The sequence below is a fragment of the Leptodactylus fuscus genome, chromosome 1 (genome assembly GCF_031893055.1).
Source record: "Leptodactylus fuscus isolate aLepFus1 chromosome 1, aLepFus1.hap2, whole genome shotgun sequence".
In the NCBI taxonomy this organism is placed as follows: Eukaryota; Metazoa; Chordata; class Amphibia; order Anura; family Leptodactylidae; genus Leptodactylus; species Leptodactylus fuscus.
The window spans coordinates 121300262-121327211 of record NC_134265.1 but is presented as its reverse complement, the minus strand read 5'-3'; the positions used below and the strand labels follow the sequence as shown (position 1 = coordinate 121327211).

At 41.4% G+C, this 26950-nt stretch overlaps 1 protein-coding gene across 1 annotated transcript in view; it reads right to left on the bottom strand.

Moving 5' to 3' along the window:
* The window catches only part of LOC142202482 (sodium-dependent serotonin transporter-like), an 81266-nt gene extending 74863 nt beyond the window's left edge, over positions 1-6403 (bottom strand). The window contains exon 1 of the mRNA XM_075272657.1: positions 6188-6403. Coding sequence (XP_075128758.1) covers positions 6188-6401 — 214 coding nt within the window. The 5' untranslated portion in view covers positions 6402-6403. The remainder of the gene's footprint in view (positions 1-6187) is intronic.
* Positions 6404-26950: the final 20547 nt, after the last annotated feature.

Sequence of the window (26950 nt, the reverse complement as noted above, 5' to 3'; positions counted from 1 at the left end):
ATAAGTCATTAAAGGGTTTTACAGATTCACATACCCTTTCCATTAAACCTGGAAGAATGGACACAACTAAATCTAAAAAGATACCTCCTCCCTTGAAACTCATGCCTAATAAGACCAATTTCAAGGATATAATTAAAACTAAGTTCCCAGGAGCCAAAGAATCAACTTCCCTATCCTTTCCTGCTACTACATTCCAATCACCTAAACATAATCCATCTTCACCTATTGCTTTTCATACACCAGCAGAATTCCTTCCTTCAAGCATTTTTTCAGCCTCACATAATTCGCCCACTCCGTTACTTACAGCGGTCTCGCCTCTCGATATCAGTAACCACTCCACACCCACTGAATTAGAGGACTCCTTGTTCACCACTCATAATAGTCCAATACCTAATACATCAGTTCCAATCAATTTTACCACCTCTGAAAGTCCAATCAATGACACTACACTCCTTCAAAACAATACCATCACCAAGGTATCTTTTTTAGCCCTTCCCCAAGAACTTCCGGCACGAACCACGCTTCATGCACGGGAAGAACCTCTCCTAACGAAAATATCAGATTATTTCACATCAATACAACAGAAAAGGAAGTTGAGGGACAACAGTCACTCTCCACCAAAAGAAAGAGAAGTAGGCGTGGTACAAGGGGGAGCCATAAGTCCGGGAGTAAAGCAAGCCAGCCCAAACAGGAAAAAGACCAAGGGCCCCCCAAATGTGTATTTAACCTCTCCAAGTACACCCTGAGTGAGGCAGAAACAAGCCTCTTATCAAAGGGCTTATCATTTTGCCCCACACAGAGTGCAAATGAGGTCGATCTTTTTCTAGATTTGAATGCCTTTACTAGAAAGTTGACCCTCAAACGACATTTTGCAATAGTAAACATGGGGAAGAATGAAAATCAGATTATAACCCATGGAGACACGGACAATGGTCCAAGTACGTCTGTATCTAATGATAATGTACCTTTGGAACCTCAAATTATTCATACTAAATTAAGACCGAAATCTAGGTTTCATCCAATTCATCACCGTGGAAATAACATAGAGACTTTTTATTCTTTAGTTGCGGCTGACCTTAGGGCCTTAAAAAAGAATGAACGAATTATTCATAACAATCTCACTCTTGCTGAAAGACAAGCTGTGAAATCTTTAAGTAATAACACCAATATTGTTATAAGATCAGCAGACAAGGGAGGGGGGATAGTGATTCAGGATAGGGACGTTTATATGAGGGAGGCTGAACGTATCCTCTCCGATTTTGAATACTATTCACCACTCCCTTCAGACCCCACAGAGATACATATAGCAGAATACCAATCTCTGATCAACAGGGCCCATAGGCAGGGAATCCTGACAGATAAGGAGAAAGCTTTTCTTGATATTAAAACACCAACGGTAGCACTGTTCTACCACCTTCCTAAGGTGCATAAAGATGCCTTAAACCCACCGGGTAGACCCATCATTTCGGGTCTCAACTCCTTAACCCGTAATCTTTCAGAATATGTTGACATTCTTTTACAACGCTATGTGGTCAAATTACCCTCTTTTCTCAAAGACTCCGCCACACTCATCCAAGAAATGTTGCCATTTAGATGGAAAAACACATATAGATGGGCAACCTTGGATGTAACTAGTTTGTATAGCAATATCTCGCATGAGCTTGGTCTGATGGCGATCAGGTCCATCTTAGATTCAGACAGTACAATCCCAGGAGTACAGAGAGACTTCATTATAAATAGCATCGAATTTATTTTGAAAAGAAATATATCCCAGTTCAATGGAGAGCTATACATACAAAACAAAGGTACGGCCATGGGTACGAGAATGGCGCCTAGTTACGCCAATCTGTTCATGGGGCATTTCGAAAAACTGTGGATCTATGGAGAACATCAATGGTCTAATAATTTGATATATTATAGACGTTATATAGACGACTTGTTTTTTGTTTGGGATGGGTCAGAGGCCTCCTTTAAGGTCTTTACCGAACATTTAAACTCCAATAATTTTGGTATTCATTTGTCTGGGAAATCAGACCCTAATAAAATAGACTATTTGGATCTCATCCTGATCAGTGAGGATGATAAAATATATACTAAGACCTTTTTTAAATCCGTTGATTGTAATAGTCTTTTAGACTTTAACAGCCTCCACTACAAAAAGTGGAAATGTAACGTACCTTTTGGACAGTTCCGTCGACTCAGACGTAACTGTACCAGGGATGTAGATTACAGAATACAGAGTGAGATCATGTCCAACAGATTTTGTGCAAAAGGTTATCCACGCCGAATCATTTCAGCGGCATGTCAAAGAGCCAATGGCATGAGCCAGACGGAGTGTCTAGTGCCTAAACACTCCACAACTACAGCTAATTTTAATCTTAATTTTATTACAGCCTATAGCTCTTCACACAATTACATAAGGAAAATGTGCACTCCAGTTTTTTCCCAATAAATCTATTGACCTGTGAGCGCGGTCCTTTTGGTTTTTTACATTTCTTTCACACCTGGTCCTTTCCTATTGGTGTTCCTGTGACGTGCTGCTCCCTCCACCTAGTCATCAATCTTCTAAACGTAACTGTGAACGGGATCACAGTCACATTAGGTGAGAGGCCAATCAGGTCTTTTTGTCACTTGTGGGTTTTTCAAATTGCCACAGAATATTTATGATTATCTGCACTATGAGTGTGCTCGGTGTCTACTTTTTGCATTATAGTTGATGGGATCTCTCAGGTTCCATTGGTGTTTATTCCATTTTTAAGATCAGTTTTTATTCTAAATTAATTAAATGCAGAATCTTATTTATAAACCACAACAAATATGTAATTTGAAATAGTCATATGTTAGGGCTGGTGGAAAATATAATATGAAGTTGCTAATCAATGTGACATTGTCCTAATATTCATATCTCAGAGGATCCTTGTTGTAAACAGTTTAAATATATTTTTTTGTAATGATATATTATTTTTATATTGTTATTATATATTATTGTTGATTCACCCACACTGCAAAAGGTAAATCAGGTACATCACACGTACTTTTATTTCCCTTTGGGCACACTACATCCAGCAGGCTAAAAACATTAAGCTCTAAAGACAACTCTGTGGGATTTATTGAACAACGCAGAGAATAAATAGCAAAATCAATGATCTTCCTGATTTTAAACATAGAAAAGTAGGAAGATCATAAAGTGAACATAGATGGATGGAAAGTTACGTGGAGAAATAGATTAGATTGATTGATAATATGACTATGTTTTGATGTGTAAAATAAAAAAAAACATAAACCCTGAAATAATATTTCATTAATTTGTACACAAAAATATAATAAAGTGATACATATATTTAAGAAGCAACTCTTGTTGCATATTTTTTTTTATCTTTTATTGTTGTCTCCATGTATTAAATGGACTTTTATACAGAGCCATACAAAAGGTTTAGGCAAGCATTAAAAAAATTGCTGCAAAACTAAGAACACTTTCAAGAATAGTTAAAGGTTTATTTTTGTCTATAAACAAAATAAAATGAATGATCAATCTAAGTGAAAAGAGATTTCTAAGGGCCCCTTCACACAGAGTTTACGCTCCGCTCATTCAGACACATATACACGAGCACTTCAAAACACATCCCATTCAGTTCAATGGGAGCGCGCGTAAAGCATGTGAAGGGGCCCTAAGGGGCAACACGGTGGCTCAGTGGTTAGCACTGCAGCCTTGCAGCACTTGAGTCCTGGGTTCGAATCCCGCCATGAGCAACATCTGCAAGGAGTTTGTATGTTCTCCCTTTGTTTGCATGGATTTCCTCCCGTTCTACAAAGACATACTTAAATGGAAAAAAAAAGTACATTGTGATCCCTATATGGGGCTCACAATTTACATTAAAAAAAGAAGAAGAGAGAAATCTAAATCGGATCAATGTTTGGTGTGACCACCAGGATCAAATCTTAAAAAAAACACAGTTTTTCTAAACATATTAGAGAGCTACCACAACTAACCACATATCATCTGTGAATGTAGGCTTGTTGGAATCCCTCTGTCTTTTCATGTTATCCCAGATAGACTCAATGATGTTGAAATCAGGGCTCTGAGAGAGCCATATCATCACTTCCAGGACTCCTCCCTAAAAGGACGGTCACACCAAATATTGATTTGATTTAAATTTCTCTTTTGTTCATTCACTCAAGTTTGTTACTTGACAAAAAATAAACTATTAACACTTCTTTTTTTTACAGCATTCTTAGTTTGCAGAATTTTTTCATATCTACCTAATGATCACAATTGTATATTTTTTGCTTACCAGTTTGAATATAAATGAACACAAAATGTACATATAGACTACACAGAGGAACACTTCAGAAAAGACATAAATCCTCACAAGATTCCGAATGATATCTACTACATAGAGGAATTTTCATTGTTGGAAAAGTAAGTATAATTGGTTGCCATATCACTACCAAAAAGGAACTAATGGTATCACAGCTGAGATATTACCACCAGTTCAGCAATTAACTCACAAAAGTACTGTATGCTAGCAGGTTGGAAAACCACCCAATTGTGGATACCTAAAGACAAAGGAATAACAGTTTCTCTCTTAGCACACGCAACCAACCCTCTTGAAAATATTACAAGAAAGACAACAAACTTACATTAAAGTATAACAAGATGTACATGCTAGATTCAGAAAATAATATGGTACAGTTATTGTTATTGGTAAACGGTAAAATACCAAAGTATGTTACAAGGAATCACCATATCAGTGGCCTGTTGTCTTAGGAGGCCCATAGTCCTATCTACCATGGAAGAAAACACCAATATTATAAATTATATATATTAAATGGTGGAGCTTCAAGTCCACTGTCCATAATATTTAGGTGGTACTCTAACACATAATGAGAGAAGCAAAACCAGAAAAAGATGATTGAAAATTCAATACTGTAGGTTAAGAAATAGAATTGACATTACCGATGACGTTATGCGCATAACTGAAAGAAGACCATCTAAACATTCATTACTAACAAAAGGGGTTAATGGTCTAATCAGAATGATGGTTTATGGTTGGAACTTTATTATAGTTTTTAAAAAATATCTTTTATACTCATATGTATAAAGGATATGAAGAAGGCAATCATAATAAAGAGAACAGAGAAAATAATGATGCAATAGTGTTGGCAAATATTTTTAAGAGTATTGTAGGTGGGACGGAAAAGAAATCTATTCAACAGCTATTTTGAACATAATATATAGGAAGACAACTCTTTTTGTAAACTACACTAATCCTTCCAACGATTAAAAGGAAAAGAGGACGAGTGCAAAGAATAAGATGATGGATGGATACAGAAGGAGGAACTCCATGGAAGATTGGACACAGGTAGTAAAATACTATTCACTGCAATAAGTTCCCTATGTATTATAAACAAGAACATATATTCACTTTAAAATAATTGCACCACAATATTTTACCAATTTTATACTATAATTTATTAAATTATGCCTGAGAGTGCAAACTACAATTTTTGCATATATTAACTTAATTAAATTAAATTAACAATTTTTACATACCGTAGTATATAATAGACTAAGGTTTACAACTGACCAGACTCACTTTATGATATAAAGTGCATTTATATTTTTCACTAGCTTAAAGATTTAATAGTAAAATTGTATTACTTAAAATATATGAATTGAAAATCTGACCAATTTTAATTGAATATGATATCTGCCAAGTTAACAAACTAAACAATATAGAATATTGTAAACGTACCAAGTAGCTGACAATGAATTTTTCTGAAAAAAGCAAAACAATCTGTACTACGACAACAAGACCCAAACTTTCAATGGACCTGCTAAACAAAACTTAGATAATTATAGAAATCCAACTCTTTCGGCTGTAATATAGATGTTAAAGTGTATCAGTACTATATTATGACTTTCTGATATCAGAAGTGTGATAAGTTTAAAGTTTTATAATCTGTTTAGTTAATTTGCGCTCCTAATGTAATAAGGTTATATCAATTATGTGTTATCATAAACTATATTTAATTTGTAAATCTAAAAACTGGGAATCCCATTTATATGATATAATTATGGATTTTGTTTTAAACTAAATACATTTGCATACAAGTAATAATACCTTAAAATTAAAAATCATTTCATAACTATTTTATTACGTTTAAATTCAAGCATATAACTTACCTCCACCATTCTGATAGCAGATATATGGGAATCTCCACACGTTTCCCAAGTCAACTGCAAATCCAATGACAGAGAGTAGAAAGTCCATCTTTTTGCTCCATTTATCTCTCGAATCAGTCTGAGAAATTGAAAGTGGTAAAGTGTTATTGTTGGGTGGCACAGCAGCATGTTTGGGGTTCTTGTCTAGAGGGACTGTAGAGTTCTGCTCTGACATGCTGCCTCTACTATAAACCAGACAGGATTTCAGCTGAATAAGTGTAAGTCAGGGAGAATTTCTTAAGGCTGTTGACAGGAGAGAGAGAAAGGGAAAGGAGGAGTGTGCAACACAAAGTGGATTCTCCACCTTCACAGTGCCAAGCCCACAGTACTGAGAGCATAGTTCATTATGAATACAGGAGAATAGGTAGAAATGCTGTATGATTTTTCACTATATCTTCCACTCAATTGCTGAAAGTGAACCTGCATGATTTTTTTCACTACTAATATGATAAAACAATAATTGTATTTATTGTTGAATAAACTATGTTACATTTTGTGATACAAATGTTATTTGGAAAGCCTTGATGAAAAATCTGAAGCAGCAGGCTTAATAATATTCTGGAGTACTCTAATACAATAGGAAACATGAAAGTATAGAATTAGCTGCCAGACACGCTGATGTATAATTGTCCTATGCAGGCTTGCCTTGTATGTCAGGAAGCAATTGAATATGGGTGGTAAATATTCAAGCTGGTTTACTTCAACAAAAATTAACATGTGGTATGCACTGATTTTATTTATTTTTTCTAAACAGCTGATAAATTGTGAAATACAGAATCTGCAGTAGGCAGATGCTCGATGTTTTACGACAGCTATGTGCACAGTCCATTGACTAAAAGCAGACTGTTGTATTGTAGGTAGCAACCTGCTTTCTGATGATGGATTTACATAGCAGGTAAGATTTAATATTTCTTGCATTCCTGCACATTGTTATGGGAACACCTTGTTTCCAAAGGGAGCAATCTATGTTATGTTAAAGGAACTGTCTATTTTAGTAAATGTTTACAATGTCAGGAAACAACTATTCTAGCATATATTTTCATAGAGCGCTGGAATTTGCCACCCCCTTTTATTTATCACCAGAAAAATAAAGAAAATATAGCTTGTACAATGTAAGAACAAAACTCCCCAAAATCGCCAAATCATTATAACACAACTGGCTGCATAAGGAAGGGAATGTATAACCTGTGCAAGCGTATATCAGGGGACACCTCAGATTTAGGGCTTACGAGGAAAAATAAACTAAAAGTGACCCCCGGAGTGACCATCCTCAATCATAGGAGCTATTGGGGACATAGTAGGGAATTTGATGTATCCAATATACTCCACACAGTTTGTATTCACTTTTCACCAGTCACGTCTGGGATATTAATGATTATTACATCTCCTGATAAATTCTTTGAGGGTTGTAGTTTCCAAAATGGGGTCACTTTTTTGGGGTTTCCATTGTATTGGTACTCTAGGGGCTCTGAAAATGAGACATGGTGCCTGAAAACTATTCCAACAAAATCTGCTTTTCAAATGCCAAGTATCGTTCCTTCTCTTCTGTGCGCTCCTGAATGCCCAAAAATCAGTTTACACCCACATGTGGGATATTTCTGTGCCTGGGAGAAATTGCATAACAAACTCTGAGATGAATTTTCTCCTTTAACCCTTTGTGAATATGTTAATTTTAGGGATAAATGAATGTAGTATTGGATAAAAACAAAATATCTACATTTCACTTCCATTGTTTTAAATCCTGTGCAATGCTTAAAGGGTTAACAAACTTCCGAAATGCTGTTTTGAATTATTTCAGAGGTGCAGTTTTGAAATGTGGTGATTTATGGGGGTTTCTATTATATAGACCTTTTTAATCCCCTTCAGAACTGAAGTGGTCCCTAAAAAATGAGTTCAGGAAATTTTCTTGTAAATCTGGAAAATTGCTATTACACTTGTAAGTCTTTAACACCCAAAATAAATTAAAGAATGATTAAAATGTGATGCCAATATAAAGCAGAGATATGGTAGATAATATTTAGTAATGTATTTGGGTGGTATGACTATCTGCCTGAAAAGCAGAGCATTTCACATTTTGAAAATTGCTATTTTTTTCCCCCAAATTTACATCAAATTTCCAATTTTTTTTATAAATAAAATATACAAATTTTCATCAATGTTTACCACTAACATGAAGTATAATGTGTCATGAAAAAACAGTCTCAAAATCACTTGTGTAAGTTATAGCGTCTTAAAGTTATTGCAATATAAAGTGACATGTAGGTTTTGAAAAATGAGGCCTAGTCATTAAGGTACTTTTAGACCTGATCCTTAACCGGTTAAACATGCCAGGAAAATGAAAATCTAATTTGTCGCAAAATTCTAAAACAACAAGAGCTATGAAGGTAGCCAGAAGTCAACACACTTCTCCTCAAGCTGAGCTGAGGAGGATTGAGCAAACTAGGTGTCAAGCGGCTCTTAGAGCAGCCAAAATGGCGTCCCAGGCAGCTGCTGAGATACTGGAACAATCACAGGCACAGTGCAAGGAACAAGTTCAGCAGCGGAAGCAGGTGGATCATCGACGGCAGCAATTTGCTAAATATAGGTAGATCTTCGACGCCAACAACATGCAGACGCCGTCACAGGCAGAGGCTAGTATGTTATATATCCCTAATATACTGTCATTGGAACAATGGTAGTGCCTTACTATAAACATATACAAAAAAGTATGTCAATACAAAAGTTTTGTATTATTAAAATAATTTCATATACATGTGATTTTGCTGTAATATTTTAGTGTTCAGTTACAGTTTATATAATAGTTTGCTAAGGATAATAGTAAGACATACACTATAGAACAAAATGATCTGGAAATGAAAATTAAATATAATTTTTCTGTACATATCACTATAACAATTTAAAAGTATCAGTCAAAATTAAAAATCAGGATCATAAGTGAAATGAAAACTGCTTACCCTAAGGCTGCTAGTTAAGCACAGAAGTGGAATCCCTGTTACGAGCATATTTTTTGTGTCAGTTTGAATAAATAAAAGTTTTGTGGGCTCTACTTCCTTGAAGGAAAGTTTCCCTGGGGTGTTTATGCCAAGCAAGCAGAAATGAGAACTAGGCATAGCATTTTTACTGATCTGAATGTTTCTGTGCACATAAGATCAGCCCATGCATTGATTAATGTCTGATACATTTCTTTATTCTGTTTATTACGTTAATAAAGGTCAAAACTCAATGAAGAATTATATTTATATATAATATATTATATTTCCTCTCTGAAATAAAATGATGTTGAAAAGAATTTAGCCTATCAAGTCACTAAGACCACTGGGTAAGTAACCTAAAATGAGTTCAAGCATAACCATGTAGCCATTCATAGTGGTACCATAGAAAAGAGAATGAACTTTAATTCCTTCTTATGCTGTGCAGGTGTGCCCTCTGGGCATTACCATGGGCATTACCATCGGCATTACCATCCTGTCTTTTTGTCAATAATCTACAAAGAATAATATAAAAGTACACTAGACCTGTCAGTTATGATGAAAAGGAAGAGAATTAGAAGGAATTTTTGGTGAAAGGCTAGAGCACTTCTCTGGCTTGGCAACACCCAACAGGCACTTGCAACAATGGCATTAGAATGGCTTAAAGTATACCCACAATTATAGAAAAACGTCACATAGATGAATTATATAGGTGAATATAATAAACTTTGTAATATCACTTAATAATGGAATCTGTTTTCTTCACTATTTATCAGGCTGAGTTACTTTTTACATAGAAATCTATGGAGAGGGGAAGGGGAGGAGAAAGATGCTGGAAAAGACACACAGATAAATAACTGTAGCTGCTAAATTCTGCTACACTGTGCGTCAAGGAGCTCTTTTAACACTGGCGTAGCTTCAAGATAAGACTCTGCCACTTCAGAGAATGAGGCAATATATCAATTAACATCCTCCTTTCCTCCTCTCCTCTCCATAAACTTCTCTATGTGAGTGAGTACAGATTCTATACAGTCAGAATGAATGAGTGAAGATAAGGAAGAGGAGAACAGCGTAGTAAGTGGAGAAGGAAAAGCTACAATTTAAGAAAGCCTTCAATAATTCAAGTGTTACTAGTTAATAAGCTAATAATATTTGGTGTGACTGCTCTCTCTCTTTAAAGCAATATTAGTTTTTCTTAGTATACACAGTTTTTGAAAGAGCTCAGCAGGGAGGTTGTTCCAAATATCTTGGAAAACAAAGCACAGATCTTCTCAAATGCTCGATAATGTTAAGATTAGGATTCTGTGGGGATTATATTATCATTTCTAGGACTCATTTGCTAAAGGGTGGTGACACCAAATATTGATTTGATTTAGAATTTTCTTTTGTTGATTCACTTAATTTAGTTAATTGAAAAAAATAACTACTAATACTTATATTTTTGAAAGAATTCTTACTTTGTTGCATATTTTCATAACTGCCTAAAACGTTTGCTCAGTATTACAAAGTTGCAATACTATAATAAGTTACTGCTGGTTAAAAAAAAATGCCACCCCCCAGTTTGGGCCAGGGCTGAATTTCATTGCCAGTCTGACTTTGGTGGCTACATTAACAGATAGATCAGAGGGAAGGGAACTCTTGTTATCCATAAGTGTAGGAATACCACTTTAATGAATAATTCAGATGTTGCAGGACATTTTTTTCCCAAAACAACGGTGGTGCATTTGACATGAAGCTTACATTTTTATTCACAAATAGGCTCTCAAGGGATTTGTATGGTACACTACTCTATCCTACTAATAACTGAAAGTATGTGTGTTTGGATGTTTGTGTGTTTGGATGTTTAGATGTTTGGATGTTTGTTCCTCAATCACGCAAAAAAACGTTCAACCGATTTGGCTCAAATTTTCAACAAACATAGGCTATTTTTCGTCACAATCGCAGACATATGTTTTCGCCAGGACCCCTACAAAACCACAACTCATACCACCAGCTCTGCAATCCCACACACTTTTTAGCATAGCAAGCCACAAACTCCCTATTGCCCTCTCGGGCCTAGCTCCTAACCCCAGGCAGGGGAGGAGGCAGAGGCCAGGGTTGCGGGGGTGGGTGCAAAGGGGTTGGGGGGGGGAGGGGTTGGAAAGGGGACGCAATGACACCTAGACGGGCGAACGGATTTGGCTGAAATTGCGCACATACATACCTTGGGTCCCAGATTGAACGATAGGCTACATGGAATTCCCGTACACCACCGCAATTCACTCCCGTGACCAGTGCTTTTCACTTTTGAATCCGCTGCAGGACCTGGGATGCTGTAGGACCTGGGATGACATCATCCCAGCCCCATCAGCAGCTCACCTGGATGGGTGCCGCTTCTCTATGTGGGTGGAGCTATTGGCCAGCGTCCACAAGAACATGGCGGCTCTCAGAGGTCTAGAGCCTCCTGAACCAGCGCCCGTACTCTGGGGCAGCGAGAAGTGCGTACGCTGCCCCGCCTGTGTGGGCTTACCACAGGACCGCAGTGCTCTGCCGCGGCTGGAAAGGGGGTCACCTGCGCCGCGGTCAGGAACGCCGGTTCGGCCTGCTGTCCCGTGGCGGCTGCTGCCTCTGGACTCTGCATGTCCATCGGGGATGTTGCCGATGTCTGCTCAGGGCTATCTACAGTGTCATTTGGCCACAGGAGAAGGGTTGTGATGACAGGCGAGTTAGGGGACTTTGAGAAGGGAGAGGGGTGGAGTGTTGGGAGTGAGGAGCTTGCCGGTCCAGTGGGGGATGCAGGAATGGGGGGGCCTGGGCTGGTAAACCCGGGGCCCCTGGAAGGGGGATGGAGACAGGGCCACCACAGCGCCCACAGATGGAATGGGGGCACATGGATTGCCGTGGGAGGGGGGCCCTCATAGGCACCCCTGTAACATCGGTGCACGGGGAGCCCGGGGTTTGGTGAGGCTGTGGGCACAGGTTGGTGGGGGGAAAGGTGACACAGGGTCTGGGGGGTGGAAGGGGTCACTGGGTAGGTAAGACAGGGAAGGGGGCTTGGTTGGTGGGAAAAAGGGGGCACGGGGTAGGTAACACGGGGGAAGGAGGCATGTGGTTGGGGGGGAAGGGGACACGGGGCTAGGTGGGAAAAGGGGCAGGGGTTAGGAGAAAGAAGCGAGCACATGAGGGGTTGGTGTGGACACAAGGCAAAGGAAGAAGCCTGAGCGGCGCTACAGGTGGGTCGTGCAGGGGGTCAGGGTTCCGCGTACGAAGTCACGGGTACTGCTAGTCTGCTATAAAACTTCATAATAAATCCTTTAGTTACTAAAAAGAATATTTTAGTAGTTATAATTAGAGATGAGCGAAAAGTTAAATATTTGATATTCATTTCGAATAGCCGCTCAATATTCAACTATTCGAACGAATATCAAACCCGACTATAGTCTATGGGGAAAAATGCTTCGTTTCAGGGGATCCCACCATTTGACTCAGGAGAGTCACCAAGTCCACTATCACACCCCAGGAAATGATGCCAACACCCTGGAATGCAATTGGGACAGCAGGGGAAGCATGTCCGGGGGCATCTCACATGCCCAAGTCACTGTATTATGTCGGGATCCCTGTCAGTTTGCGATATGCGGGAGCTGACTTTTTCCCATAGGAATGCATTGACCAGCGTTGATTGGCCGAATGCCATACAGAGTACAGCATTCGGCCAATCAACACTGGTTCTGCCGGAGGCTCGTCTGTGAGGAGGCGGAGTCTAATCTCGGACCAGAATGGAGACTGCTGTGGACCGATCTTAGACTCCGCCTCCACCGGCAGAACCAGCGTTGATTGACCGACTGCTATACTCTGTATGGCATTCGGCCAATCACGCTGGTCAATGCATTCCTATGCCGAGATGTAGCAGAGCTGAGTGTGCACTGAACCCTGATGCACACTCAGCTCTGCTGCATCTCTGTGTGTGCTGAGCTCTGCTGCTTCTCCGTGTAGCAGAGCTGTGTCAGCACTGCAACATCTGAGATCGGAACACAATAGAAACTGTTGTGGACCGATCTTAGATTCCACCTCCTCCAGCAGAACCAGCGTTGATTGGCCGAATGCTGTACTCTATATGGCATTCGGCCAATCAATGCTGGTCAATGCATTCCTATGGGAAAAAGTCAGCTCACCCATATTGCAAGCTGACAGGGAGTCCAACCAGATAGAGCCCCAAAGAGCTCTATCTGGTTGACATTCCCACCTAAATAAAGGTAATCCCTAGCTAACCCTGCCTGTAGATCTAATGTATTCAATCGAACAGTGTTCGCTCATCTCTAGTTATAATATTAAACAACTTATTGTTAAACCTACTGCTTCAATGTAAAAAGAGGTTTTATGGCACATGGCCTGTTTACTAGAAGGAATAATGTATGTCTTTCAAAAACAATGTATTATACATGCTCCATATGTATGGTCATAAAAGTTCAAGGGGATTGATAATATTTTAATTTACAAGAGGGTAAACTATTAAGGCATTATGTGGGAGTTGCATCCATCTACATTTGTAAGTCCTCCGACTTATTTCTATTAGTTTTATTGTTTAGGAACTAAAAGGACATTTAAATGTTTACTTGCTCTGATATAGATAAGGAAACTCGATTTAGAATCTGTAAATTATTTATGTATTAAGTTGTGGGTTGTCTTTACAAGACTTGAAAATATCTTAACATCTACTTATAAATATTAAGTTATTTTAACACCCATAGAAAATAGTCTAGAAAGGGACATATCATTGAGAGAGTAAAAGTCATGGCCATTTTGTGCCACTTACAGCCTTGATTGTATTCTAGTAATTCACATAATTAAACCCTTGTTGCACACACAGTTTGATCTGCTTTACTTTAACATTTGTCAATTTAATGCTGCAAGGCATAAACTGCTAAAATGAACGGAAATATACAAGCAGGATGTTTCGCACTGCTGAAGATGCTTTTCTAGTCAGAATTTAATTGAAACACATTGCAGGTTGGGGAATTATCATCAAACAACATGCGCAATACCCTGTGCTAAAAATGAAATAGTTCAACAGCAAACTTAAAACAAACCAGCAAACACAGCATTACGTACATTAAGTTTTATACTCTGATTCTGTATCATCAAATCTAATTTAAAAGAACCAAGTTAATTATATCCCCTAAAAGGTGGAAGAAAACTACTTATATACTATAAGAAAGAAGTGAATCACAGAACAAGATGAAATGGGTCACTTCAAAATGACTCATGCAAAGACTTTTGAGAAATATGATAAGGTAGAATGAAACAGTACTGTTAAATACAAACATTTTCTTGAAGTGGTGTCAAGCAGTAAGAATGTGAGAAGATGACAAGTGTATGTTAAAGATTCAAGCACCATAGGAAAAATAACAGTTTAGATTTAAACCACAGATTTCAGGCAATTGTAGGAGTCTTTTTAAAACGTAAAGCTCACAATATAAGGTTTAGATTGATTGGTTACCAAATGTAGCGGACAGTTCTGTACTGGGTCATTGCTAGACCCCCAAGCTAAACCTTTCAATATGGAGAGTAGAAGTATGCCTGAAGTTACTAAACTATCAAATCATCTTACACAGCTGCTTCTAATATGCTTTATAATAAAGCCCAAAGGTAATATTGTGATATCTACACCAGTATTGTAGGGTTACTACAATGTTTATAACTTAAAGAGGACCTTTCACCACTTTTGGGCACATGCAGTGTTATATACTGCAAGAAAGTCGACAGTGCGCTGAGTTCAGCGCACTGTCGGCTTTCCTGATCTGTGCCTGGTGTCAAGAGCTTACGGTGCCGGTACCGTAGTGCTCTATGGTCAGAAGGGCGTTTCTGACCATTAGCCAGAGACGTCCTTCTGCCTCGCGTCACCAATCGCGCTGTACTGTGGAGTGGGGAGGAACTCCCCCCTCCCTCTCCTGATAATGCTCGTCTATGGACGAGCGCTGTGAGCAGAGGGAGGGGGCGTTCCTCCCCGTACTGCGCACATTACATCTCGCTAGCATTCCCCCGGCATGAGATTGGGGCCCCCGAAGTTAAGCCCTATACATATAATGGAGAAAAGTGAAGGTGCTGAGGGGAAAACAACAGTTGTGACTGACAGGGACGGATTATAGCGACGGCCCCAAAGAGTCGTTGCTAAAGGGGCCGCACCACCACACACAACACACAAACATTTCACAAACACCATATAAACATCACAAAGACAGCACACATACACCAACCCACAAGCACAACACCACACAAATGCCACAACACACCACACAAACACCAGACCACTCTAGATATACACACAACACAAACACCACCCCACAAATACCACATAACTCCATAAATACCATATGCACACCACCCCCAGGGCCGGCATTGGGGGGGACAAACTGGGCAATTGCCCAGGACCCCCACACCCTCAAGGGCCCCATACCTTCCCTACTATAAGGAGAAGATCGGCAGTAGACAAATCACTGCTAGATGCAGGGCTGCATATGCGTCTTGTAAAAACTTCCGCACACAGCAGCTTCCTGTTCCACCCCTCCCCCTCCTCAGTATCGGAGTGTGAGGTGAGACATCCTGTGCGATGTATCTGCTCTCTTCACTGCTAGACAGAGCTGCACAGCCAAATGTAAGTATATTTTTGGATAAAATATAGATGTGTATATGTGTTTACATTATGTGTCTTATATACTGTGTGAGTCCTGTATGTGTGTAGATAGGTGTGTGTATATGTTGTATATGAATGTATTTGTGTGAGTAGATGTGTATATGTGTAAGTATATACAGCATATCAATGTCTATATCTATCTATACTAGAGATGAGCGAACACCGTTCGATCGAATAGGTATTCGATCGAATATCAGGCTGTTCAAGGTATTCGTTTCCAATCAAATACCGCACAGCATACGCAGTAAAAATTCTTATGCCCTCCCACCTTCCCTGGTGCGTTTTTTTCACCAATAACTTTGCAGGGGAGGTGGGACAGGAACTACGAAAACGGAGGCATTGAAAAAAATTGAAAAAAACCATTGGCTGCCGAAAACATGTGACCTCCCATTTATAAGAATAGCCAGCGCCATCTTCGTGTCATTTGCGGTGAGAGATAGAGAGAGAGAGAGAGAAAGATCTGCTGAGGGCTAGACAGGTATTAGCTTCTAGTAGGTAGGGAAAAACAGAAGAAAAACAACATCTCTTTTCAGAGCTATATACTGCAGGGAGAGGAGTCGAGCTTTCCACGGACGGTGTGTTCCCCAAAGCTGGAATACAGAGCAATTAGTGGCTCCTATATACGTTCAACCCAGCTTTTCAAGGGGTGTCCCCCCACAAAATAGCAGGAATACAGAGCAATTAGTGCCTGCTATATACATTCAACCCAGCTTTTCAAGGGGTCCCCCCCCCACAAAATAGCAGGAATACAAAGCAATTAGTGGCTGCTATATACGTTCAACCCAGCTTTTCAAGGCCCCCCCCCCCCACACACACAAAATAGCAGGAATATAGAGCAATTAGTGCCTGCTATATACGTTCTACCCAGCTTTTCAAGGGGTGTCCCCCCACAAAATAGCAGGAATACAGAGCAATTAGTGCCTGCTATATACGTTCAACCCAGCCTTTCAAGAAGTGTCCCCCCACAAAATATCAGGAATACAGAGCAATTAGTGGCTTCTATATACGTTCAACCCAGCTTTTCAAGGGGTGTCCACTCACAAAATATCAGGAATACAGAGCAATTAGTGGCTTCTATATACGTTCAACCCAGCTTTTCAAGGGGTGTCCCCCCACAAAATAGCAGGAATACAGAGCAATTAGTGGCTTCTATATACGTTCAACCCAGCTTTTCAAGGGGTGTCCACTCACAAAATATCAGGAATACAGAGCAATTAGTGCCTATTATATGTTCTACCCAGCTTTTCAAGGGGTGTCCCCCCACAAAATAGCAGGAATACAGAGCAATTAGTGCCTGCCATATACGTTCAACCCAGCTTTTCAAGAGGTGTCCCCCCACAAAATATCAGGAATACAGAGCAATTAGTGGCTTCTATATACGTTCAACCCAGCTTTTCAAGGGGTGTCCACTCACAAAATAGCAGGAATACAGAGCAATTAGTGCCTACTATATACGTTCTACCCAGCTTTTCAAGGGGTGTCTCCCCACAAAATAGCAGGAATACAGAGCAATTAGTGCCTGCTATATACGTTCAACCCAGCTTTTCAAGAAGTATCCCCCCACAAAATATCAGGAATACAGAGCAATTAGTGCCTGCTATATACGTTCAACCCAGCTTTTCAAGGGGTGTCCCCCCACAAAATAGCAGGAATACAGAGCAATTAGTGCCTACTATATACGTTCTACCCAGCTTTTCAAGGGGTGTCCCCCCACAAAATAGCAGGAATACAGAGCAATTAGTGCCTGCTATATACGTTCAACCCAGCTTTTCAAGAAGTGTCCCCCCACAAAATATCAGGAATACAGAGCAATTAGTGGCTTCTATCCAGCTTCAACCCAGCTTTTCAAGGGGTGTCCCCCCACAAAATAGCAGGAATACAGAGCAATTAGTGCCTGCTATATACGTTCAAACCAGCTTTTCAAGGGGTGTCCCCCACAAAATGGTAGGAATACAGAGCAATTAGTGCCTGCTATATACATTCAATCCAGCTTTTCAAAGGTTGTCCCCCCACAAAATAGCAGGAATACAGAGCAATTAGTGCCTGCTATATACGTTCAACCCAGCTTTTCAGGCAGTGTGTAACCCCAAAACAGGGATACAGAGCAATTAGGTCCAGCTATGTACGCTCAATCCAGATATCCAGGGTGTGCACCCCCAAAACCTAGGTGGGAGACACAGAAATTCCGTCAGGCTATGTACACTCAATCCAGATATCCAGGGTGTGTATCCCCAAAACCTGGGTGGGAGATACCGAAATTCAGTCAGGCTATGTACGCTCAATCCAGATATCCAGGGTGTGCACCCCCAAAACCTAGGTGGGAGACACAGAAATTCAGTGAGGCTATGTACGCTCAATCCAGATATCCAGGGTGTGTACCCCTAAAACCTAGGTGGGAGACACAGAAATTCAGTCAGGCTATGTACGCTCAATCCAGATATCCACGGTGTGTACCCCCAAAACCTAGATGGGAGACACGGAAATCAGTCAGGATATGTACGCTCAATCCAGATATCCACGGTGTGTACCCCCAAAACCTAGGTGGGAGACACAGAAATTCAGTCAGGCTATATCAGCTCAATCCAATTTTTAAGGGTCTCCCCCCCCTCCCCCAAAACTAATTGGGAGACACAGCAATTCAATCATTCCATATACACAACATCCAGCTTTGCTCCACTGAACCCCCCAATGCTAAGTGGGAGACAGCCATTCATTCAGTCAGGCCATGTATGGTCAAACCTGTTTTTATTGCTGTACCCCCCCCCGAAGCTAAGTGGGAGACAGCCGTTCCATTCAGTCAGGCCATGTATGGTCAAAACTGTTTTTAATGCTGTACCCCCGAAGCTAAGTGGGAGACACAGCAATTCAATCAGGCTATATCAGCTCAATCCAATTTTTAAGGGTCTACCCCCCAAAAGCTAAGTGTCACAGCAATTCAGTCACGCTATATAAGCTCAATCCAATTTTTTGTTCATTCCAGTATTGTTTGGTCTCCATGATGTGAACTATGCCTTTGTCTCTTGAAAAGCAACCCAACATGAAGTCAGCCATGTGTGCTAGTGTGCATAACTTTGCTGCCCCCAACTGTAAGGGTCACTCTCCATTTCCTCCATTTTACACTCCCCTTCACACCAATTGTGCTGAAGCAATGGGATGCACTGAACTTCACCCTCAAGCCTCGTGTGGGACAGTGACAAGAAGTGGCACTTCATCCCCCTCGTCTTCCTCCGCCAGCCAACATTTCAAAGATGACAGGAGTGTGCTTTGAATGTTTTCAGCCTAGCAGAGGCTACTTTTCACTTACGAAAATGGCCGCACTTTGACCAGTATATCAGGCACAATGGTGTAGGCTTCAAAGAACCTTTGCACCAACAAGTTGAAAACGTGGGCCATGTGTGGACCGTGTTTGAGTCTGGCAAGCTCCAGATCTGCTACCAGGTTTCGGCCATTATCACATACGCAAACATGCCTGGGCCCAGGTGCAGCGGGGAAAACCATATTGCCATATCATCCAGGATGGCATCCCTCACCTCGGAGGCAGTGTACTGTCTGATCCCCAAGCTGATGAGCTTCAGCATGGCCTGCTGACATCTCCCCACGCCAGTGTTACAGCGTTTCCAGCTCGTAGGTGGAGTCGAGGTTGCAGCGCAGGAGTAGGCTTTCAGAGAACCCCTGCCATTAATTTTGGGCTGGGAGAGGAGATAGACCACCACAGTTTGCACCCCGGGCCCAGACTCCACTACATTAACCCGGCATGTCATTAAAGAGAAGCAGCATCCCTGACCGCAGGCGCTTGCCGATGCGTCGGTGGTCAAGTGGACCTTGCAGCAAAGCGCGGAACTCTGGGCCCGACTGATGCTATGGGACACGTGCAGGCGCAAGGCGGGGACAGCACACCAAGAGAAGTAATAACAGCTAGGCCCAGCATAGGGAGGTGCCCCAGCTGCCATCTGGTGATGGAAGGCCTGAGTATCCAGAAGCATAAACGCCAACATCTCCAGGGCCAGCAGTTTTTACATAAGGCCGTTGATGGCTTGGGCATGTGGGTGGATTGCGCTGTACTTCTGCCTGCAATGAAACGCCTGGGAGATGGGGAGTGGCTGGGAAGAGGCGCATGATGGTGCAGGCAAAAAGAGCGGAAGAGGGTGAATTCCCCCATGTGTCAGAGACAGATGTGTAGGTGTCCAGGCTGGTGGTCTGGACTGCAGCACAAGCACTTTAAACAGTGGAAGAGGCAGTGTCGGCAACGTCGGGTGATGATTGTCCTGTGTTTGCTCTCTCCCACTGAGCCCAGGGCTTGCCTTCCAAATGACAGCACACGCAAAAGGTTGTAAGGTTGCTCTTTTCAGAGCCCCTACTCAGTTTAGACTTGCAAAGTGTGCAAACCGCACTAAATTTGTCATGTAATTGGTGACACTAGGCACCTCAGTGGCGGTAGTTTGGCAAAGGGGGTGCCGCTAGCCTCCTGTGTGACAATGAGATCATCTGTCATTTCATTATCCTCCTCTTCCCCCATCAATATACGCTGTGAAGCAGACAGGAGTGTGCACTGACTATCCTGCTGGTAGGTTCTGCTCCTATGCCCGACTCCTCAGCGTACAATGTGTTATCCATGATGTCGATGAGGGATTCTCACATCACACACAGGAGCAGGATTGTGACACTCATGAGTGCATCGTCACAGCTGACCCTCTTGGTGGACTCCTCAAAGGCACGGAGAGTTCTCGCATAAGTCTGCCAACATGGGCGAGGTTTGCGCGAGTGGTTAGTACACGGAAAATCTTTGGCCTTGCTGCCTCTGGACATGCCTCTGCCTATAGCCAACTTTTTTCTTGCTTAGCTCGCCTCCGCATGTACACTGCTTTCCCCGCTATACATTACCCCTGTCCATACCTCTGCCTGTAGCCACCTTTTTTCCTACTTAGCCTGCCTCCATATTTACATATCATTTGTGCGATTTTTTTCCTCTCCTGTACTAGAACAAAGGATGTTCTGGTACAGGAGAACAGGGGTCAAGGATTGCAAAAATCCATTATTGTTAGCTCTCCATCATGTGAACTATGCCTTTGTCTCTTGAAAAGCAACCTAACATGTCAGCCATGTGTGCCAGTGTGTTACTTGGCATGACTTATAATGAGCTTCTAACCAGCACAGTTGGGGGAATCAGGGTGGATTGAGTCTCTAACCAGAAGAGTTGGGGGAATTAGGGTGAATTGAGCCTAGTAGGAGGAGAATTGTGCGACACTGACGGTGGAGGAGTATGAGGAGGAGGAAGAATTGTAGAGGGTGAGCACACACATGAAACTTCATGTCGGGGTGCTTGACACTGCTGGATATGAAAAACTATGATGGGGTTCGATATTCGTTCGAATAGTCGAATATTGAGTGGCTATTTGAAACGAATATCGAATATTTTACTGTTCGCTTGTAACATCTCTGCCTGTTCGGGTCACTGCACCACCCTCTGCTCGCATTGTGGCGATGCAGAGGGTGGTGCAGTTTGGTTCTTGGTTTAAAGTTTGTGGTCGCACTGTGTTCGACACGGCTCTAGTTTTGTGATCGTATTTGCACCACACCCGTCTTCTGCCCTTGTTGCCTCTGTCCATTAAGTGGTTAAATTTTGTCTTGCCTGTGATTGACAGCCTACCTTCCTGTCAGGTGCAGGGGCGGGTTCTTCCTCCCTATTTAGCCTTGGCTCTCATTCACACCAGGGCTTGCTATTGCCTTGTGCATACTTGCTCCTTGCTGTCACTATTTTTGCTTGCATTCTTATCCTTGACCTTTGGCTTTCCCTACTGACTATTCTTTGGACTCTGATTTGGCACTGCATCGCTCGACTGTTACTGACCCTTGGCTAGCTGACCTCTCTTTGTTGTTGTCCGTCTTGTCTCCGTTTTGTGTTTCACATATACAGGAAGGGACCGTCTTCGTGGTTGCCGCCTATTACGTAGGATAGGGCCTGGCAATAGGAAGGGACAGTTGGGGGCTTCAGCTTAGGGCTCACTGTCTCTTGTGTCCCATCCCAGGGTTCACCAGCTACTGGTGAATTGCTGTCCTAGCAATTTCCTAACTGCTCATCTCTATCTATCTATCTATCTATCTATCTATCTATCTATCTATCTATCTGTATTTGCTATTATACATGTCTACCATTATACATACTAGAATTGTATTTTATAATGTGATGTTTGGCCTGATTCACATCTGCGTTCAGGTTTCTGTTCGTGGAGTCTGCTTGGGACCCCCCAAACAGAAACCTATACGCATTAAAAAGCGGTTACTTTCAGGATTTACAATTATTATACTCTGGGGTCTGAAAAGACCCCAGAGTATAATAATTGTTCATGGGTGTTCATTATGGTACAATGGTGTGTGTAGGGGCCACTATGGGTCATAATAGAGCGCACAGGAATGCGGCGGAGGTCCGTTGATGTCTTTGGTGTCAGTCAGGAAAGGGGGGGCCCATGTCAAAAGTTCGCCACGGGGCCCCGCCATTCCTAGTTACGCCACTGATACAGGGCTTTAAAATTTTCTTCCAAATTAAAGTGGCCACTATAAAATGTGTTTAAGAAATTTCTTGTAAATTTGCAAAATGGCTAGTACACTTGTAAGCCCACTAATGTTCAAAATACATTGAAGGACAATTAAAAGATGATGCCAACTTAAAGCAAAGATATTGTACATAATAAAATTTTCCTAATTTGAGTGGTATGACAGCAGAGCATTTCAGATTTTGAAAATTGTGAATTTATAAAAAATATGGACTAAAGTCTTTTGTTAACATGAAAAACAATGTGTCATTAAAAAACAATTCCTGGAGACTGCTTCACCCCTCGGACAGAGACTACTCTTACTACTCCCCGTCTCATAATCGCTACTCCCGTATCGATTACCTCTTCATCCACCACCAACACCTCCATTCTTTGATGTCTGCGGAAATCGACAACATTACCTTTTCTGACCATGCCCTAGTTACTCTAGCGGTGTCCCTATCCTCTCCTATCCCTTTTCAGCGTCAATGGAAGCTCAACGCGTCTCTCCTTGAAGATCCCACCATTCTGGCAGACGTCATGACCCACCTGGAGGAGTTTTTCGTGAGAGAAGAGACATCGGGGATTGGCCTCCCAACGGTGTGGGAGGCTCACAAGTGTGTGATCCGAGGCATCCTGATGCAGCATGGTTCCCGCCTGAAAAAAGAATGCCGAGCTCACACTGACTCCCTGCTGCAATGGATCTGCTCTTTAGAGCTTCTCCAAAAATGTCAAGTCACTCCCGATGTTTACTCCCAGCTTGCCAGTGCCCGGGAAGAACTGAGCACATTCGTCACGGACAGGGCCAAGGGAAACCTAGCTAAATGCAGACGACACTTCTACGAGTTTGGCAACAAAAGTGGACACTCCCTAGCTAGGGCCCTACAGGCTCATCAATCCTCTACCTATATCCCCTGTTCCGGAGATGGTGTTCCGCGATCACCTTCGCTCTTACCTCTCCTCATCAGGAGAATAAAGGCTGTTTCCCCAGACCTCCCCTCTATGTTGGAGATGCGGGGAAGAAGAAGGCATCATGCTCCATATTTTCTGGTCTTGTCCCATCCTGTCATCCTTTTGGGAAGGAGTCAAATGGATCACCCTCCAACTCACTGAGACCTCTCACCACTTGGGCCCTGCTCTGTTTCTCCTCAACCACTGTGAGTCTCCTGTAAAAGTCTTCAAACGCTGCCCGGGCATGTATCCCGCTTTTCTGGAACCGAGTTGAACCTCCCCCTCTCTCCCTCTGGATTTCGAAGGTTAACGAGATAATGTGCATGGAGAACCTCACCTCCTTCCTGCATGGCACAACTGAGATGCATACCAAAACCTGGTTTTACTGGTTCGCCTTTCAGCAATCTGGTTGAGTATTGGACGCTTCTGGGCTCTGATCCCCCCTCAGACTGACACTACTCCAGTACGCCACAGTCACCTGGATACTGGTCGCTTTTAATCAACCGCCCCCCCGGTCGGGATTCGAGCGGCCTGGTGGAAGTGGGCGACCTAGCCTGTCTCTTACCCACTCGCACCTCCCCCCCACTACTGTGTGTGTCTCTCCCGCACCCATTTTTTTTTCTTCTTTTTTAATAAAAATTCTGAATAAAAAAAAATAAAAAAAACAATCTCAAAATCATTTGTGTAGGTAGCAGCACTTCTCACTACAGTGCATGCAAATCCCGTGCATGCGCTGTAGTGAGAAGTGATGCTTTCTATGCAGGGAAGATTAAGAAGAGAAGGATGTCTTCAAATGAAGGGGTGTGTAGCAGTCAGAGGAAGCAGGATACTGGATATGACAGTGCTGTGCTCGGAGTACAGAGGAAACACTTCCTGTGCTCCGTGGACAGAATTAGCATGTACCGTAAGGAAAAAGTCTGCATTTCAAAAATGGTGTCAGATAAAAGCTAAAAAAAGTTAGGGATAGAATAGCCAAACAGAAAACAAGATGGCTTCACATTGGTAAAAATTAGTTATCTTTCTTAGAGGCAATTCCTAGGATGAACACAGCAGCCTCCAGTGGTGAGGAGTGGAAGAGCAACATAATAGTTCAGAGTGAGACAAACAGCGGCCACTGGTGGTAGATTAGGAAAATACACAAGGATTCTGATAAATGCTCTGCTGTTTTTGGAACTCCCATGGAAGTGAATGGAGTATGCTGGAAGTTGTAGTTTCACAGCATCTGCAGTGCTGAAGGTTGCTGACTCCTACATAATGAAACAAATAGACTCACCAATGGTTATCGGCATTTCACCGAATATCCTCCTGATTTTACTCTTACATTTCCAAAAACAATTGATTAAATTTGCTCCATGAAGTCCACCATTTGGGCACTCCTATTTGTGAGGGGTGTAGTTTCCTAAATGAGGTCCTTTTTGGTGGGTTTCCTTTAAGTAGTACTCTAGTGGCTCTGCAAATGAGAGATGGTGCCTGAAAATTATTCCAGCAAAATCTGCTTTTCAAACACCCTGTGTCGCTCCTCTCCTTTCATGTGCTGCCATGGCCCATAAATCAGTTTACACCCACATGTGGGGTATTTCTGTGGTCTGGAGAAATTGCATAACAAAATGTGAGATGCATTTTTTCGTTTAAACCTTTGGGAATGTGTTAATTTTAGGGCTATATGAATGTATTATAGAATTTTAAAAAATGTACAAATTTCGCTTCCATATTGATTTAAAGCAGAGATATGGTTGATAATATTTATTCATGTATTTGTGTGCTATAACTATCTGTTTGAAAAGCAGAGCAGTTCACATTTTTCAAATTTCCATAAAATTTCCTATTTTCTTATAATAAATACATAAATATTGATTCGATTTTAACACTAACATGATGTACAGTGTGTTACGAGAAAACAATCTCAAAATCACTTATGTAAGTTAAAGCGTCTCAAAGTTATTGCCATATAAAGTGACACATGTCAGTTTTGAAAAAGAGGCCTGGTCCTTAAGGCACTTTTGGGCTGTGTCCTTAAGGGGTTAATATCCTGGTTTTATTCAGTGCTGAATGGTCTTTTCCCTTAGCAAGTGTGTGCCTTGTTGAACAATTCAACTTTAAGCAGGTATAATGCTCACCTGTATGTCACCCTTTATAAATGCTGGGTCCTTGACTAAAACAGTAAATAAAAGATTTAAGAAATAAAACATACATGTAAGGGAATTGCTAGGACAGCAATTCCCCAGTAACTGTTAAAACCCTGGGACGGGGCACAAGAGACATTGAGCCCTAAGCTGAAGCTCCCAACTTTCCCTTCCTATTGCCAGACCCTATCCTAGGTAATAGGCGACAACCACGAAGACAGTCCCTCCCTGAATATGTGAAACACAAAACGCAGACAAGACGAACAACAACAACGGAAGGTCAGCTAGCCAGGGGTCAGTAACAGTAGAGCGATGAAGTGCCAAATCCAAGTCAAAAAGAATGGTCAATGAGGAAAGCCAAAGGTCAAGGAAAATAGTATAAGCAAAACAGGGACAGTAAGAACAAATACGCACACGGCAATAGCAAGCATTGGTGTGAATGGGAACCAAGGCTAAATATGGAGGAAGAACCCGCCCCTGGAGTTGACAGGAAGGCAGGCTGTCAATCACAGGCAAGACAAATTAACCACTTAATGGACAGAGGCAACATTGGCAGAATACGGGTGTGGTGCAAATGCAATCACAGAACTAGAGTCGAGTTCACACAGTGCGACCAAAAACTTTAATCCAAGAACCAAACTGCACCCGCCTCCTGCGCCGCAGCACGCGAACAGAGGGTGGTGCAGAGATCCGAACAGGCAGAGGTGTTACAATACATCTATAAATAGCAATGAACTGTTAAAACAGAACAAATAAATATCTCTCTGAACTTTCTTTCACCAGATCAATTCCTCTCCAAGGCAGACTGGCTCTCTAATTCTTACCGCAACATATGAAAAATAAGAGCTGACAGAAACTGCGAGACTATCAATGCCAGAAAAAGAAAACCTGTCCATCCAATGTTACTTTGCTTTGAGCCAAAAGGCTAGATTGACAAGAGTGAGTATATTACTTACAAAAATTAAGCATACACACTCAAGTAATAACCAGAATGAGAAATTTTATCCTGTTTTAATAAAGTTTTAAAATGTGTGTATAATATATGTGATGTGTTTGTAGGTAGGGCTTCATTATGGCAGTACAGGTATTGCTGCCTTTAGTGCCTGGCTAAAGATGAAGTATGTTGTGCTGTCTGCCACTGTGGAATTGAATCAAAACATTCCTTTTGCCAACAGAGGAGGCTCACTTTACAAGAATTTATACTGCTATTATTGAGTACATGAATTTATACAGTTCATGAGCTTTATAAATTCACATACAGTGAGTTCTTGCTAGTGGAAGCTGCAAGCAGATAGAATTTTATTATTTAACTCAATGGTCATGTATATTGTCATATTAAGCAGGACATATTTAAATAAAATAAAATTATATCTAGAAGTTAACCTTTGGACCATCACAAATAATAGAATTAACTTCAATCATAAATTACTAGGAATCTGTATAATGAGGTAGATTTCTAAACACTAATATCTCATAAATAC